Source organism: Pholis gunnellus, assembly GCF_910591455.1.
Source record: "Pholis gunnellus genome assembly, chromosome: 6".
Lineage (NCBI taxonomy): Eukaryota > Metazoa > Chordata > Actinopteri > Perciformes > Pholidae > Pholis > Pholis gunnellus.
Window position 1 is genome coordinate 1580338 of NC_136532.1, and position 16604 is coordinate 1596941.

General features: G+C 41.2%; 1 protein-coding gene across 1 annotated transcript in view; it reads left to right on the top strand.

The window, feature by feature from the left end:
• nsmfb (NMDA receptor synaptonuclear signaling and neuronal migration factor b) overlaps positions 1 to 16380 on the top strand; it is a gene marked incomplete at its 3' end in the record, with an annotated part of 69587 nt that extends 53207 nt beyond the window's left edge. Inside the window, exons 9-15 of the mRNA XM_079161248.1 lie at positions 20 to 103; positions 2864 to 2897; positions 3218 to 3288; positions 8569 to 8648; positions 8949 to 9051; positions 13551 to 13626; positions 16283 to 16380. Coding sequence (XP_079017374.1) covers positions 20 to 103; positions 2864 to 2897; positions 3218 to 3288; positions 8569 to 8648; positions 8949 to 9051; positions 13551 to 13626; positions 16283 to 16380 — 546 coding nt within the window. The remainder of the gene's footprint in view (positions 1 to 19; positions 104 to 2863; positions 2898 to 3217; positions 3289 to 8568; positions 8649 to 8948; positions 9052 to 13550; positions 13627 to 16282) is intronic.
• Between the last annotated feature and the right edge of the window lie 224 nt (positions 16381 to 16604).

Genomic DNA, 16604 nt, shown 5'->3' on the forward strand with positions numbered 1-16604 from the left:
TGTGTCCTATTTTCCACAGCTGGTATCCTCCAAGGTCCCAAAGGCTGAATATGTCCCGAACATCATTCGTAGGGATGACCCCTCCATCATCCCCATTCTTTATGTGAGTAGCAGCCACCCCTTTGTCTAGGTTTAAGGCATTTTCTGCTGTATTGATTCATCTAGTCCTTCATTGGTTGCAAAAAAAACGAAAGCAATATTTTTAGATGGAGGAAAAATGAAAATACCACGTGATAATCTTACATCCTTAACAATGAGGGACCAACTTGGCCTCATAGTGGTGCCAGGGAAAAGTTTGATACCTAGCCACACCCTTTAGACCAGGTGTATTCAATTAAAATTCAACAAGGTCCAGTTAAAAAATAATTTCCTAATGCAGTACATCCCAATAATGGCTAACTGACATTATGATTTAGTCCCATATAATTGAAGTAGCCTAGCAGTTGTATCAACGTCTGTATGTTGTCAACAACTGTCCAATCAAATAAAGAACGTTTTTGTCAGTTTTCAAATTGATCTGGACTAATTTCAGATAATACATACTCTAATAATAAATACATTTTCCTCTCTCATTTCTAAATTTAAAAAAATAAAATATATAACAAAAAGCTTTTGTAAAATTAATTGAACTGTATTGTCCATGCCCTGCAGCTTTAAATTGAGTTGGTAAATCCTCTCACGTGACGCTACTCACCATTCTTTGCATTATTTTCTGAAACGCCAGAGGGCATACAAACAAAATGAACTGAAGAATCACGAAGACCACTTGCGAAGCCGCCACGCAAGCCATGATTGACATCCGTACGATCTATCTGTTGCAATCATCAAACTGTAGAATGGCGTGGATACCTCAGATTTCACTGAATAGCTGAGGTGAAAGTGAATAAAAATAGCAAGAAGAGACAGCATTATTTTTTTCCAGTTTGACAATCAGAAGCGAAGACCAACTTTAGCCCAGTGAGCAGTGGCGGCTGGTGGAAAATGTTCTAGGTATCCAATCAATTTAAGCAAACATCCCAGTATGATTTAATGCAAACAAATTAAGGATTCAAACACACATTACTACTTTGCAGTTAAATATTTAACATTTATTCCAACATGAAAAAAAGCAGTAAATAACACTTCGATATGCACGTCAGGACATCTTATTTTAGTAACAAGCCGTAAATGCTGGAATAGATTCGCCGGTTAAAATAGAAGCGTTCCGTCAAAATTTCAATAATTCTCAATTATCTATCGGTTTTAGGTCCTGGGTCCAGATACAACGGCGTCTGGGTCTGGATCCGGACCGCGGTCCACCAATTGGTGACCCCTGGCATATATCTTGCGCAAATATCATATTTTACAAATATTACTGGGTACATTCCATATTTAAAAAAATGTATTATTATTATATCTTTTGTTTTTGTGGCTCAAGGAGAGGTGGTTGAGTTGGGGCCACGCCCCATGGCCCTCTATTGGCCAGCCTCCACTGCCAGTGAGTGATAAATTCATTCAGTCAAGAAGGCAGGGTTCATTTTCATCTGAGTGAAGAAGAACACTGTCAGTCACTCTCGTGAGATGGTGCCTGTCTGAAGAGATATACAGACTCATTGGCTTTGATGGTCTGCTAAGTGGCACCCTGGTCTTTGTCTGTTCAGATGGAAATATAAAGACAATCTGTTGCTAGTGTTTTTCTCCAGGAAAGAGAACAGAGCACTTGGCCTTTTTTTGAGATGGTAATGTCGGTCTCTTGGTTCAGTCCAGACTGAAATGTCTCAACAACCATTTGATGAATTGCCATCAAATTTGGTAGAGAAATTCATGGTCGCCAGATACCAATACTTTGGTTTATGATCAAATACCTAAAAAATACCTCCAAAACTAATCACAATTCCATCAGCCTCAGCTGCACTTAGAACAAATAAGCAAATGCTAGTATGTTGACAAACATAAAATAATACACCGAATATAAGATCATGAACACGGTAAACATTAAACCTGCTAAATATCTGCATGTTAGCATTTAGGTCAAAGCAGAAATGTGAGTAAGCTCAGCATCACACAGTCACTAGCATGGCTTTAGACTCTTAGGGCAACTTCCTATCCCTGAAAGATAAGAATATTAGTTTAATTGTAAAGTATAAATAATAGGTGTTAATTGCAGAGTAATCCACGGTATTGACCAGTTGAATTATTACACAAAATGATTGTACTGTAAGTCAATATTGCACAAGATATAATTTATAGGATTGTAGCTGTCGACAGGGGTAAAAAATAATAAACATATGTTGTATATGAATACTTTTCAAATCAACACATCTACCGTTTTCTAGAGTTTCTAGATATATTTGAGTTAAGTTCAGCAACCTGTACAGTATTATATACAGTATTAAATGTATTAAACAACATTTAATGCAACCAAACGGTCAGCTGGTTGTGTCTGTACCAATGTAGCCTCGCTGTTGGAGTTTTTTTTTACCCACTCCCACTCCCTGCTTATTGGTTTGGGATGGCACTTTATATGGCGGACCCTCCATGAAACCGTGCAAAACGGTGTGTAAGTGGGTAGAGCGAGAGAGTAGGGTCAGGGTGTGATTGGACGTTAGGATCCACTGTTCTAGGAAATAGGGATGTAATGTTGATGATTGAGGAAAATAAGTCAATTCTGCTGTTGTTGTAAGTCACTCTTCAAAAAGCTAATGTACTGTAATTGTGAAAGAGTAAAAACCGAACTCGTAGAATAATGTCTAAATTATATCTGATTAATGGCTGTAAATGAACAAACCTGTGTAGAAAATAAACAGGTTCATTCAATTTGATTCAGTTTCTGGTCCGTAGGGTTAAATTAAATAATAATTCAGTTTTAATCTTCCCTTTAAAGGACCATGAACATGCCACGTTTGATGACATCCTCGGTGAGTGTGACATCTACGTTTTTTTTTCTTTTTATTATTAGCTCTCAAGTGAAAATAACTCTCCCAGTGTAAAAGATGAGGGTGGAATAAGTTTCAGCTTGCTGGAGGGCAGAGATGACTCAGTGTGTGTGTGTGTGTGTGTGTGTGTGTGTGTGTGTGTGTGTGTGTGTGTGTGTGTTGTGTGTGTGTGCGTGTGCGTGTGTGTGTGTGTGTGTGTGTGTGTCTGGATAGACAGCCAATTTATGTGTCTCTTCATTACGGCTGAGTGGGAAAAGTGACACCTTTCTCTCTCTCTTTCTTTTTGCTTGTCCCTTTCCCAGAGGAGATCGAGAAGAAGCTGACTGCCTACAGGAAAGGCTGTAAAATCTGGAACATGCTCATTTTCTGTCAGGTGAGTGACAGCAAAGACGGGGCAAGATTATGACATCATTGACACGTTGTCCTATAAATTAGACTTGGCTCTCAATAAATCAGATTACTTCTGTCTAACTAGTAGTTATGGATTAAGAGATAGACTCATATCAGCTGCTAAAGATACCAATATGTTTTATGTATTAATTTGTGACAAATATTTGCATTTGGCAGCTTAAATAAGAAACAAATCCATTCCATTAGCTTTAGCTTTTAATATATCTACAGGCCAACGTATAACGTTTAGGCCTCTTGTTTTAGAGCGGTAAACTGGTAGTGAGTCAGGAGGATTGTGATTGGCTGATGTCATTGGTGAGGTGGTGGTGACAACACCACTGTCACTGAATAGTGACAAAAAAAAATATTAGTATTATTTAATTACAAAAAATGCCATTATGAAATAAATAAAACAGACTTTTGACAAAGGGAATTTTTCAAATAAAAATGCCTCTTGTGAAATCAAAATGAAAACTGTTATTGTAAAAATAAGAAATATGAAATAACATTTCATCATAATGAGCTGAGTTGTAATAATATTTTTGTTGATGTGATTCCCACCTGCATGCTGCTCTCATTCACAGTCCTGATGAATAAAGTAACACATCTCCTGCTGCCTTGATGAAATATATTAGGCATAATTGATATCAAATAACAGCCAAATGCAATCCTTATTCGTTGATACTGTCATTTCCCTATTTCTCAATTTATTTTCGCAGAATGTGACAACTCCCCTGAGTTCATTGGAGGATTTTTCAGATCACCTGTTGTGCAGGGTGTGGGGACTGGCTGCTCATTAAGAATTGACAGCAGCTTGGTGCATTTCCCCTCTAGGCCAATCAGGGTGTGACGTTGCTTTTCTTCTAAGCTGGGGGAGGAGAGGTGGGGGATTGTACACAGGATGATCTGATCCTTCCTTAATGTAATATAGAGCTTGTTTTAGTAAATCCAGCCAGAAACTTTGGTCTTTAGCAGTGGCGGCCAGTGCCCCCCCCCTTGAAAAAAAAACAAACAAATATATATATATATATATATATATATATATATATATATATATATATATATATATATATATTTTAGTTTTTGAAACGTAGAATGCACCCAGTAATATTTGTAAAATATGATATCTGCGCAAAATATATGCTTTTCCTCCACGTCCTCTCCGCCTGTCTACATGTCTCAGCTGGCTGGGGCGCTGGAGAATCCGCCCACAGGAGGCGGGTCTATGAAGCAGTTTAGCCAATTGCTGATTAAAGATATAAATGTGTGACATACAATTTAGCCGATTAGCGTCCTGAAATAGATTCAGCGATGGGCAGAATTCGTTCTGCCCCAAGCTGCGCGTTCTCGTCAGGAGTAGTCTCTACAGGCGAGCGCCAGCGCGAGCACTTCTTCTCCAAGACCCGTTTGAGAGGAGAACTTTTGTGAAGAAACTCCAGGTGAAAGAGCAGATATCAGATCAACCTGACCTCACAATCAGACAGCAGACTAGCAGTAAAGGGAAGCAGTACATGCAAAGCTTCTCTAGACAGGTTTGGCTAGTTGGATGCAGTCATGCTAATGCCTTAAAACAACGGGGACAGATCCAGCATGGACAGTTAGGGAGTGAGGGACATGAAGCACCTGTCTGAGAAATGGATATATAGTTATACATGTGGGTATCTGGAGTGCCGACCCTCACACCGGCCCGGGCCAATCATGAGTCGAGCACCTAGCTTTTAGCACTACCGAAGCTGTTTAGCTAGAAAGACACAAACAACTAACCATGACATCTCTAAAATATATTTATGATCAAAGTGACTTGTGTTCTATTCAACAGAGTTGTTAGAGAGTTAAAGTTGCATCTTCTCTCTCGTACAATATCCCGAGCCTCCGGTTCCGTCACTCAGACCAGCTGTCAATCACGATGTCTATTATTTTTTTATAGCATCACATAACTAATTAAAACCAAACTTATCAGAAAAGTGAACATTTTAACTTACATCAGAGCTACCTAAAATGACTGAAACCATCTTTGGGAAAAACGTATTCAACATGCACTTAGTTTGGCCCATGTCCCATCCGCTAACTGCAGACCTGGGCATCTTACGGCCCGCGGGCCACATCCGGCCCTTTGTGCGTCCCTGTCCGGCCCGCGTGAGGCCAATCATAAATTACAAAATAAATTAAAAAAATATCTATGTCGAGTGTGCAATACAACGGTGCTGCTTTTGTTTTGAAAAGCGTTATTTGTATTACTTCCGTGTGGACGTATGCGCGTGCGTGATTGTGAGTGAAGGTGAACAGCGGCAATCACAAATTACAAAATAAATTAAAAAAAACATCTATGTCGTGCGTGCAATACAACTGTGCTGCTTTTATTTTGAAACGTGTTATTTATGGACGTATGTCCGTGCGTAACCTGTGAGTATGGGGTCAGATCAGTCTCAATAATCGCAAATGCACACAGATAGACTCACAAATGCAAACAGAAAGATTCACAAATGCGCACAGAACAATTCACAAATATATTCGATTTACAAATGCACACAGAAGGATTTACAAATATATTCGATTTACAAATGCACACAGAAGGATTTACAAATATATTCGATTTACAAATGCACGCAGAACAATTCACAAATACATTCCAATGCACAAATAAATAAATTACGATTTATATATATGTAAAAAAAAAAATCACAAATATATTTCTGCATTTGTATGTATTTGTGTGTGGATTTGTATGTATTTGTGTGTGGATCGCACTGCATTCATTTGCAAATCGCTTCACATTCGTTTATGGATTTTTGAGACTGTTCTGCGGTCGCTGGATTCACAAATGCGTTTTTTTCAACATAGACCTGTCTGTAGCCAATCAGATGTCAGCCTCATTTTCAACCAATCACATGAGCGCAGCTTCATACATATTCATACATATTGTAGCCGTCTGTGTTCACCCAGAGCTCTACGATACCTCATATCAGTAGAGACCGGACCAAACTATGTGTGTTCATTCGCGTGAATCGGTGAATCGCGCTGGACACGCCGGTGAGGGAGCGCGGCTTAGTCCGGAGGAGCTCCGTGGAGCTCCGTGGATTTCATCGAACTGTATTCACTGTGTCTAGCAAGCCACACGTCGGCTGTTTACCACAGCTGTATGAACACAACATAAACTGATTTGGCTATGATTTAACGGCAATAAACCAACAAAAAGGAACTCCGAAATAACATTTATACACATAGTTTGGTCCGGTCTCTACTGATATGAGGAATACAGAATACAGTTCGATGAAATCCACGGAGCTCCTCCGGACTATGTTATGAACCAGACATGACGGCGTTTGGTTCCCCGTGATATCTGGGACTTCCACAACACATACTAAGCAGAAATAGAGGTTATTTTTTCCACAGTTGACGGCGGACAGTTGAACGGCTATCAGGGCGATAAGCCGCGCTCCCTCACCGGCGTGTCCAGCGCGATTCACCGATTCACGCGAATGAACACAAATAGTCCCCCGGCGAGAACGGCGGCGCGATTAACGCGGCGCGAATCGTGTTTGGTGTGAACCGCAGCATTACGCTAGCAGCCTCGTGGCCTCATTGTTTGTACCATATGGTTTACACACACATAGTTTGGTCCGGTCTCTACTGATATGAGGTATCGTAGAGCTCTGGGTGAACACAGACGGCTACAATATGTATGAATATGTATGAAGCTGCGCTCATGTGATTGGTTGAAAATGAGGCTGACATCTGATTGGCTACAGACAGGTCTATGTTGAAAAAAACGCATTTGTGAATCCAGCGAGGGCAGAACAGTCTCAAAAATCCATACACGAATGTGAAGCGATTTGCAAATGAATGCAGTGCGATCCACACACAAATACATACAAATCCACACACAAATACATACAAATCCACACACAAATACATACAAATGCAGGAATGTATTTGTGAATTGTTCTGCGTGCATTTGTAAATCGAATATATTTGTAAATCCTTCTGTGTGCATTTGTAAATCGAATATATTTGTGAATTGTTCTGTGCGCATTTGTGAATCTTTCTGTTTGCATTTGTGAGTCTATCTGTGTGCATTTGCGATTATTGAGACTGATCTGACCCCATATGTGAGTGAAGGTGCACAGCGACAAGTGATGCCCGGTTACCCCCGAGATGTCCGCTCACGCTAAAAAAAGAAAAGTTGATGACGAATGCCGTGTTTTCAACAAGACATGGACTGCCAAGTATTTCTTTACAGAAATTAAAGGTAAAGCCGTGTGCTTAATTTGTGGTACACAGGTTGCTGTGTTTAAAGATTATAATTTGAATCGCCAGTACACGACGAAGCACGAGGATAAATACCGGAATCTGTCTGATGAAGAGCACGCAAGGGAGGCTGATGCGTTGATGGTAAAACTGCAAACCCAACAAGGACTTTTTACCAAACTTCACACCCCCAGAGATAAAATAATATTAAAAATAAATTAATATTAATATTAATAAAAAAATAAATTGCAGTGATTCAATGATTGTTTTTGTTTTCTTATTTCAATTTCACATAGCCTAATATAAATATTTAAGGATTAAGAGTTTAAATAAAACCATCAAAAGCAATCTGCTTTTGTATAAAGTCAAGTTAGGTTAAATGAAATTATTATTATTTATCTTACGGTATATCAAAAATAATATTGAGCAAAATTTAATTGAAATATTGTCGATGTGGCCCTCCAGCAGTGCTCGGGTTGCTCATGCGGCCCCCGGTAAAAATTAATTGCCCACCCCTGCGCTAACAACTTCTATTAAGGAGGCGTTTCTTTCATTGTGAAGGCATTTGTGAGATTCCTTTATCCAAGTAAATATTTCTGTATTATGTGGTTGCGTCATCCAGATCAGATGAAATCTGGGGAATCAGTACCAGCTCATTCTTATGCACATGGAAGCGAAATTGCTGATGGATCTCAGTGATGAGCTGAGTCTGAATGCCATCAGTCTTATACATTTTTCAGATGAAGTTTGTCACAAGTTTGTCAATAATGGATGGAATTTTGTAACATTTTTACTCACACACTTCGGGTTCATGATATCAGTTGCTGAGAAGGCATAATAGCTCTTTCTTGTTTTTTTCTATGTTAAAGTTTTGATTTTCTGGTGTCATTTTTTAAAAACTCCTCTCTGGTCCAAAGTGTTTTGGGACAGTCAGTTCTTCAGACTATTTTAATTCTACTACACATGAAGGAATGAGGTGACTTTCATACCTAACACAATCCATACCTTTCCACAGGGAGGTCCAGGCCATCTGTACCTGCTAAAGAACAAAGTGGCCACCTTTGCAAAGGTGGAGAAGGAAGACGACATGATCCAGTAAGACTTCATTCTGTGGGTGTAACCAGAGATCTGCAGGGATTTGTCTTTATAACTATTATGATACAGAGACTCATAGTGTTAACATGCATGATTAAAAAAATCAGCTTTCCTTTTACCTTTTCACGTAAAGATACATTTGAATGATTGCAGGTGGTGTAAAAGCATTTGATGGAAATCTTTAACCAGAAGTGTGACCATCATGCGCTTACGCTCATCTCATCATTCCATTTTGACCCTAACCTTCTTACCAACTCGCCCATTAGTTGTCGTTTTCCGTAACCTCTCGTTCCCTCCCAGGTTCTGGTGTCGGCTCGGCAGGCTGATGAGCAAGCTGAACCCGAAGCCCAACCTCATCCACATCATGGGCTGCTATGTGCTGGGGAGCGCTAATGGACTAAAGGTAGTCGTCCTTTTTGTTGTTGTGACAAGCCGGGAGAACAAACGGAGACTCCCACACTCATCTATGCGAAGGTTCACTTAAATGTCTACATGCAGCACAAACTCTCAAATATGCACACACACACACACACACACACACACTCTCAAAGGCATATGCTGTGTATAGAACCTTGTAGATAAATCATTTAAACAATCTGTTTGCTTCGAGTCTAAAGCTGGGCGCACTTTTTGCAAATGCGCGGTGAAATAACTAAAGAGGGAGCAGTTTTTTGTGCATGCGAAAGATAAAGATTTTTTTTTCATTAATCATTCGAACAAGTTTATGAGTTATGCCTCAACCACGACCTTCTGCTGCCTGGCTGCAGCTCTGATCCGGCTGTCGAGCGCAGGCAAGGGGGAGGACACACAAACACACAGCACTTTGGAATGACAGGGAGAATAGACTCCTTGACACCCACTCAATTAGGCCAAAGCCACTCGGCCTCGCTGCAATTACAGGCTCACATGTTTGGCAACACACTCATGCCTCCTCCGGTGGACCAGCCACAACCCCCTTCCACCCCCACTGACACTCTTGCTATATGCAGCCACACTCGCATACAGCGTATGCACAGGAACGTGCCCACACACTGAAATATTCATACTTTCTCATTCAGCCCCGTCTTGAACAACTTGTACCTCTGCTTCCTGTGATTGCTTACCGCTGTACCAGCCCTTGTTCTGCACTCGGGTGGTCAAAATGTGCAGCTTCTTTTACCAACGTTACAAAAGCGCATGCATTTGAAAATAGTCACGAGATATCAGAGAAAGGTGCAGGGTAAAGGCCATGTCATGCATATTATATGCTTGTATGCTTGACCTTGATGCTTAGAAATGAAGTGTTTAATGCAGTGTGAAGCTGTAAGGGAGGTCAGGACACTTCCAGAGAAAAAAAACAACACAAAACTGATTTTAAAAGCCTGTCGTATGTTAGTAATAGAGAATTAGATTGATATTTATAATTTAATATGTTTAACACTACAGGGCTTTTAATTTGAAACACATACAGGACATATTGAGTTTGTATTAATAGTATAATGTTGTAACAAAATATTTACAGAGCAACTGGGAGCGCATCAGGAAACAACCTAAAGGTGGCTCAAATTCAAGCCTCTTTTAGATAAAGCTGGTTCCCCTTCACAGTTGAGCTAAACAAAGGCCACTATTAAGGTATTAAATGCTGCATGTAGCACATTTCAGCGTGGTTTCCGAAAAATTATGTTCCCAGACAACAATCAATTATGTTTCGTAGGAAAACATTTTTAGGTAACATCAACACCTTTCCAATCATAGTTCGTGGAAGTCCGCATGAAGAAGAACTATGAGTGGAGGAAATGGTCGAACAAACACTTTCACCCAGGAGACCAAGATTCAAGTTCTGTGTGACACCAGAAGTCAAGATTAAATTGTTTTAAAGGACATAACAAACAAACTTAAACTTTAACCCCGATCATGATATTTTACTTAACATAATCAAGTAATTTTGTTGCCTAAACATAACCAAGCATATCCATCCATCCATCCATTGTCCTCCGCTTATCCGGGGTCGGGTCGCGGTGGCAGCAGGCCAAGCAGGCTGACCCAGACTTCCCTCTCGCCCGCAACATGTTCCAGCTCATACTGGGGGATCCCGAGGCGTTCCCAGGCCAGCTGGGAGATATAATCCCTCCAGCGTGTTCTGGGTCTTCCCCGGGGTCTCCTCCCAGTTGGACGTGCCCGGAAAACCTTCAATGGGAGGCGTCCAGGAGGCATCCTAACTAGATGCCCGAACCACCTCAGCTGACTCCTTTCGATGCGAAGGAGTAGCGGCTCGACTCCAAGTTCCCTCCTGATGTCCGAGCTCCTTACTCTATCTCTAAGGCTGAGCCCGGCCACCCTACGGAGGAAACTCATTTCATCCGCTTGTACCCGCGACCTTGTCCTTTCGGTCACGACCCAGAGTTTGTGACCATAGGTGAGGGTAGGAACGTAGACCGACCAGTAAATTGTCTTCACCAAGACGGTCCGGTGCAGCGCCTGCTTTACTGCTGCAGCCGCACCGATCCGCCTGTCGATCTCCCGCTCCATCTTACCCTCACTCGTGAACAAGACCCCGAGATACTTAAACTCCTTCACTTGAGGTAGCCACTCCGTCCCCACCTAGAGGGAGCAATCCACCGGTTTCCGGCAGAGCACCATGGCCTCAGATTTGGAGGTGCTAACTCTCATCCCCGCCGCTTCACACTCGGCTGCAAACCGCCCCAGTGAATGCTGGAGGTCACAATCCAAGGAGGCCAACAGGACCACATCGTCTGCAAACAGCAGAGAGGTGATCCCGAGACCCCCGAACCTGACGTTCTCCAAGCATATATATTTTTTAATTAACATTGTTAACCACGCGTTTAAACTGCAACCGTTAGCCAAGAGAAAATTGTTTCCCTCGAAACAGGGTTGCACATTTCCAACAGACATTGTTTCCTCGTGCCCGGTTAAGAAGTCCCAGCAGCGCTCTGTGACATTTGGCATCTTCTCCACAGTGATTCAGTACAAGTCACATAGGGGATGAGCAGGGAGGCTGCTGCCTGTTTGCGCTGCTGCAAGCTCAGCTGGACAGCCGCTATTAATAGACGGACTGACTGGCTGCTCCACCCAGCATCAGTCCTCACAGCTCTACTAGCCATCTTACCCTGCAAATACTTACACTTACATGTAGGGATGTGTTTTCTTTAAAAAAGGATAAAAAAAATCCGCTGCAGATTATAGTGTCAATCAACCTTTTCTCACTTAAAACTCAAATCCCGCCACTTGGCCTGTGCCCTTCAACGTCTGATACCGACGTACCCTTAAACCTCTGTATGAGACACAAATTATTTTTTTCTTCCCACCTGTTTTTTGTTTTTTTTATGGCTTAAACATATTTCATCCTCCATATGGTAAGAGATACAACATTATAAAGACCAGCTGGTTGCCTGGCAACCTCTCAGTGGCGATAAGAGAAGAAATAGTCAGAGACACACCCCCATGTAAAAACCCCACAGATGAAACAGACATGACATATCGGCGCTGGAAGGCAGATTTTGTTACCTTTTAATCAGAGTTTAGCTGTTTCCAGTGTTTTATGCTAAGCTAATCAGCTTTAGCTTTACCTTCATATTTATCACACACACAAGAGTGATATCAATCTTCTCACCTCACTCTTGGCAAGAAAGAAAATAAAGTTTCCCAAAATGACACAGTGATATTATTACAAAGAGAACAAAACCTTGAAAAAAAGAAGCTGTACCGTATAGAACGAAAAAGGACAACTGAAAACAAGTGTCCATGTCCCAGCAACTGAAAATGTTCCAAGTATTAAAGGAAAGTGGGCCTCGAAATCTTCAGAAATGAGCTCAAAGTTTCTCTCAAGGAATAACTTCAATCTTGCATGTTTTAGCAAAAAGATACATTTCTTTGCAAAATATGACCAAATAGTTTTCAATATTTTCTGTCATGTAGAAAAAGATCAAATGCATCCTTCACGCAGTGAGATGATGAATTATGAAAGTAGCTACTTTTCGGTTGCAAATGCGTCTAAAGCCTTCTCCTTTCCCCTCTTTTGAACTGCCCATAAATGTAGACATGTTTATGTTGAAACTCTGACAAATGCTTTCAATAAAAGAATACCAAAAAGCATAAAAAAAGGTAAATAAAAAAAAATCATTCCACTTTGAACTTGACGGATGTACTGCATAAGCTTCTGGAGATGAAACCTGAAAATGCCGTTTGGCCGCTGGGCTCCATGTGTGATGGCACGACAGCTGTCTGTGTACCGGACCCCAGGGACTGAGGAGGGACAGGGGCGACGAGGTGGAACAAGAGGGAGGAGGAGGAGGTGTCATCAGGTCTGACAGGCCTCTAGATAAACACATAATGGAAGGATACAGTTGATGTGTCTGCTGGGTAAAACTCTCAAAGAACAAATGAGAAGTAAAAGCACATGAGTCCACTGTGAGGCTTGAGATTTGGGGATCAATTCCAATGAACACTGAAATGGAGACTAGAGAAGCTCGGTCAGTGTCCCAAAACCAGCGAGAGCTGCTGATGATGCTGCGATGAATCATCTGTCTCGTTAAGATAGTATTTTTTGAACAGGTGGAAAGCTGATATGGACAGGTAAATTGTTGACCTCCCTGTGTGATAAGTTGCTCTGCCAGGGCCCAAACAGAACCACTCTCACGGATGCCTCTATACGGACAGAAAACATTACCATGAGTGCCTTTCACTTATACTAAGCTATTGCAGTGTAAGTGGCACATTGACCTTTTTTTTTTTCACGTGCACTCCAGCTGCAGTGCCGTAATGGAATGAATCAAAGTGCTGCAGGACCTCCCCGCACCGGTTGGTTTTTGTTTTCCGTTTCAGAACGCCCAATGGCTTTTGGAATGAAGCAGTCCCTCTCTTAGTAACTCTTCCTCTCTGTCTCTCCCTCTTTCTCCCCCGCAGCTGATTGAGACTCTGAAGAGGCTGGTGAGACCCTCCTCGGTCGACTTCAAGTCCCCACTAGAGCTGTCTGCAGAGGGTAAGAGCACAACACACGCACCTGCAAAATACTTGCAAACTCACGCATGCTAGATTTCCTGCAAGACATTTCTGTTCATCTCACAAAGGGGTTGCACACACACAAACACACACACAAAACATACATGCAGCCTCACCTGTATGCCCGCTGAATGTTAATAGCGGCCATTAATCAATGGCAGTGAGCCGCTTAGCCGTGGAGAAAGCCCATTAGAGAACATGAGCAAATATACAGGTGTAAATTCGGCATCCCTCATCGCTCAATTTCCCGACATCTATCGATGCAATGCTAATTATTTTCCTATTAAAATGTCATTATCGCCCTCCGTGTGTTTTCCCATCCTCTGTTGAGCCACCATTCTTCCTGTTTCTCTCCACACGTGCAACCTGTGAAGAAGCAATCAGCACGTATTGTTTTTCATTCATATCGCTGTGCTGGATGTGATCAAGTCAAAGTTTATTATCGCTAAATATCAATATCACAAAGCCTCAAAGGGCTGCACATTAAATACAACCAGCAATGAGCAACATTAGCAACATATAGAAGTGAAATAAACAACACACAAAGCATTGCAAACAGTAAAAACAGTAGCAGCATTAGCAAAATATGTGAAGAATTACAAAAGTGTACGTTTGTTAACTGTAGTTTAGCATTTGAGGTAGATAGGGGAGGTTGAAGGCTGACACACAAGAAGTGTTTTAAATTTAATTTAGAATTAATCATTGGATCAAAGTTTATACAATTCAGCCAATAGATGTTGATATTTTTCACTTTGACCTGCTGGTGGCGCTAGAGGATCACCTCATGCAATCACCAAAGTCAGTAGGATTCATCATCTGGGAACCATGAATGTCTGGCGACCCATCATGTAGTGGAAATATTTCAGTCTGGACCAACCGGCTATTCTTCAAAAAATATTAATGTTAATTTAAAAGAAAAATCTACAATATAACACTTTCATAACATAACATTCATAACATTCACTTTTCCAGGGAAGTTGCAATTTAAAAAAAAAAGTCAACCTAAGTTTATAGCTGTACCGTTTCATGTTGGGCTCCCCACCTCCTAAAATCAGCATTAGGATGACCTCCTAAAATCAGCAAGCATGTCCTTTATTTTGAAAAAATCCAATGCTGTGACTGATGACGCCATAACAGAAAATCATCCCCAGCTCAGTGACCCAGATCTCTCACCTGCCACAATCACAGTATTGTAAGCTAAATTGATGACACGTACATTCCCATCAATAATCTAATAGTCACTGAGTACCTTTGTATTGATCTCACATACCATCATAACCTAAATAGAAAACAAGTCTAACTGGAACAACACACAGCAGACATGGTTTCCTGGGATAGATGCACGTTTCATGACAGTAACATGAGCTGTATTGAAGTGAGCGTCTTCTTAATAATAAGCAGTACACATGATTTGTGATAAATCCAATGGTGTCCAGCTGAAGAGCTACAGGCTCATCTAGGATAGTCTCCATCACCCCATTACATTGTGTTCAGATGGAAAATCATGTGTGTTTCCTCATCAGTAAATATCGTTTCTATTCCTCTGTATTTTATTGCACAGTTTATTGTTTTGTGGTGTTAGTCGTTAAAGTACCGATTAACCTACTGAGTGTATATTTAAGACCTTGTATCAAACACCACGACCTTTACCGATAACACCAAGGTGAACAGCACAACCTTAATATTTCAATGTAACCGTAACGTTACGCAGCAAATGACGTGCACTATGAGTTTGCTGACATTAGCTAGCTGTGCTAATGTCGTTAGCAAGCCAACGCCAATATTAGCACAACAGCAAGGAAAAAAATTTAATAGTTTAGGCTGCTTGTCTTTGGCAAAAATCATAGTCACGATTATTTTGGTGAATTATTGAGATCAGGATTATTTAATACCATAAACATTCTGAATTTAGAAAGACAATTTTGTAGCCTACTTTTTTTATATCTGATGCGCTTTGAGAGCAAAATGAAGAGGCTAGATTTATGAAGAACTTTGACCTCCAGTAAACCATTTTTTCCTAAACACCTGATTACATTAGGTTGAATGACCTGCCAAACCGGGCGAAAAGACATAACGTGAGAATACTACAAAAAGGAGAGTGGCACTTCGAGATCTATAGTTTCCATAATCGTTTGAAGCAAAAATCATAATTGAAATTGAGACAATTAACGTTAATGTTAGCGTGCTAACAACATTAGCGCAACTGGCTAACATTAGCTAACGTAACCTGCGTTATGTTACCTAACTCTATGAGTTAGTTAGAGTCAAATATTTAGGTTGTATTGTTTAGCTTGGTGTTATTGGTGGATGTCGTGGGGCTTATTCAAACTAATCTATTGTGTCCTGATAATAATCTCTGGCATACACAATTTCAGTCGTCACTTACTTCTCCAATTTGGGACTGGAAAGGGTCCAACGGAGGAGGTAGGCTTGAGTCTGGAGCTTCTTCCTAAATGACCAGTGCGAAAACACTGATATGGTTAAAGTAACAAACTACTAATGGACAGAAGTGTGTCTAGGACAATAATAATCACAGAATGCTATAGTGGGTTATGTTAGGTGAGCTCAGGGTCTCCCAGTAGGCTATCGTTGTGTAATCTTGAATATTTTCTCTGTGTTGTCTCACCTGGCTGCAGGCAAAGAGATGATCGAGATGTACTTTGACTTCCGTCTGTTCCGCCTGTGGAAGAGCCGCCAGCACTCCAAGCTGCTGGACTACGACGACATCTTGTGACCTGAACCGTGTTCTGTTGGCTTTCCAAGCGGTTATCTCACGTCTGAGCCTACTGTACGGTGACAGGGCATTGAAGGGGCCCACCCCAGGAGGGTCCTGGACGGGGCTCTGCGACAGAGCTGAAGCGGTTTGCATTGCGTTTGGGTCTTTTTTTCCCCACTCTGAGGCAACAGGGTGGCCTTTCGTAGTTTCAGCCAGCCGTGTACTTTTCCTCCCTTATCCAT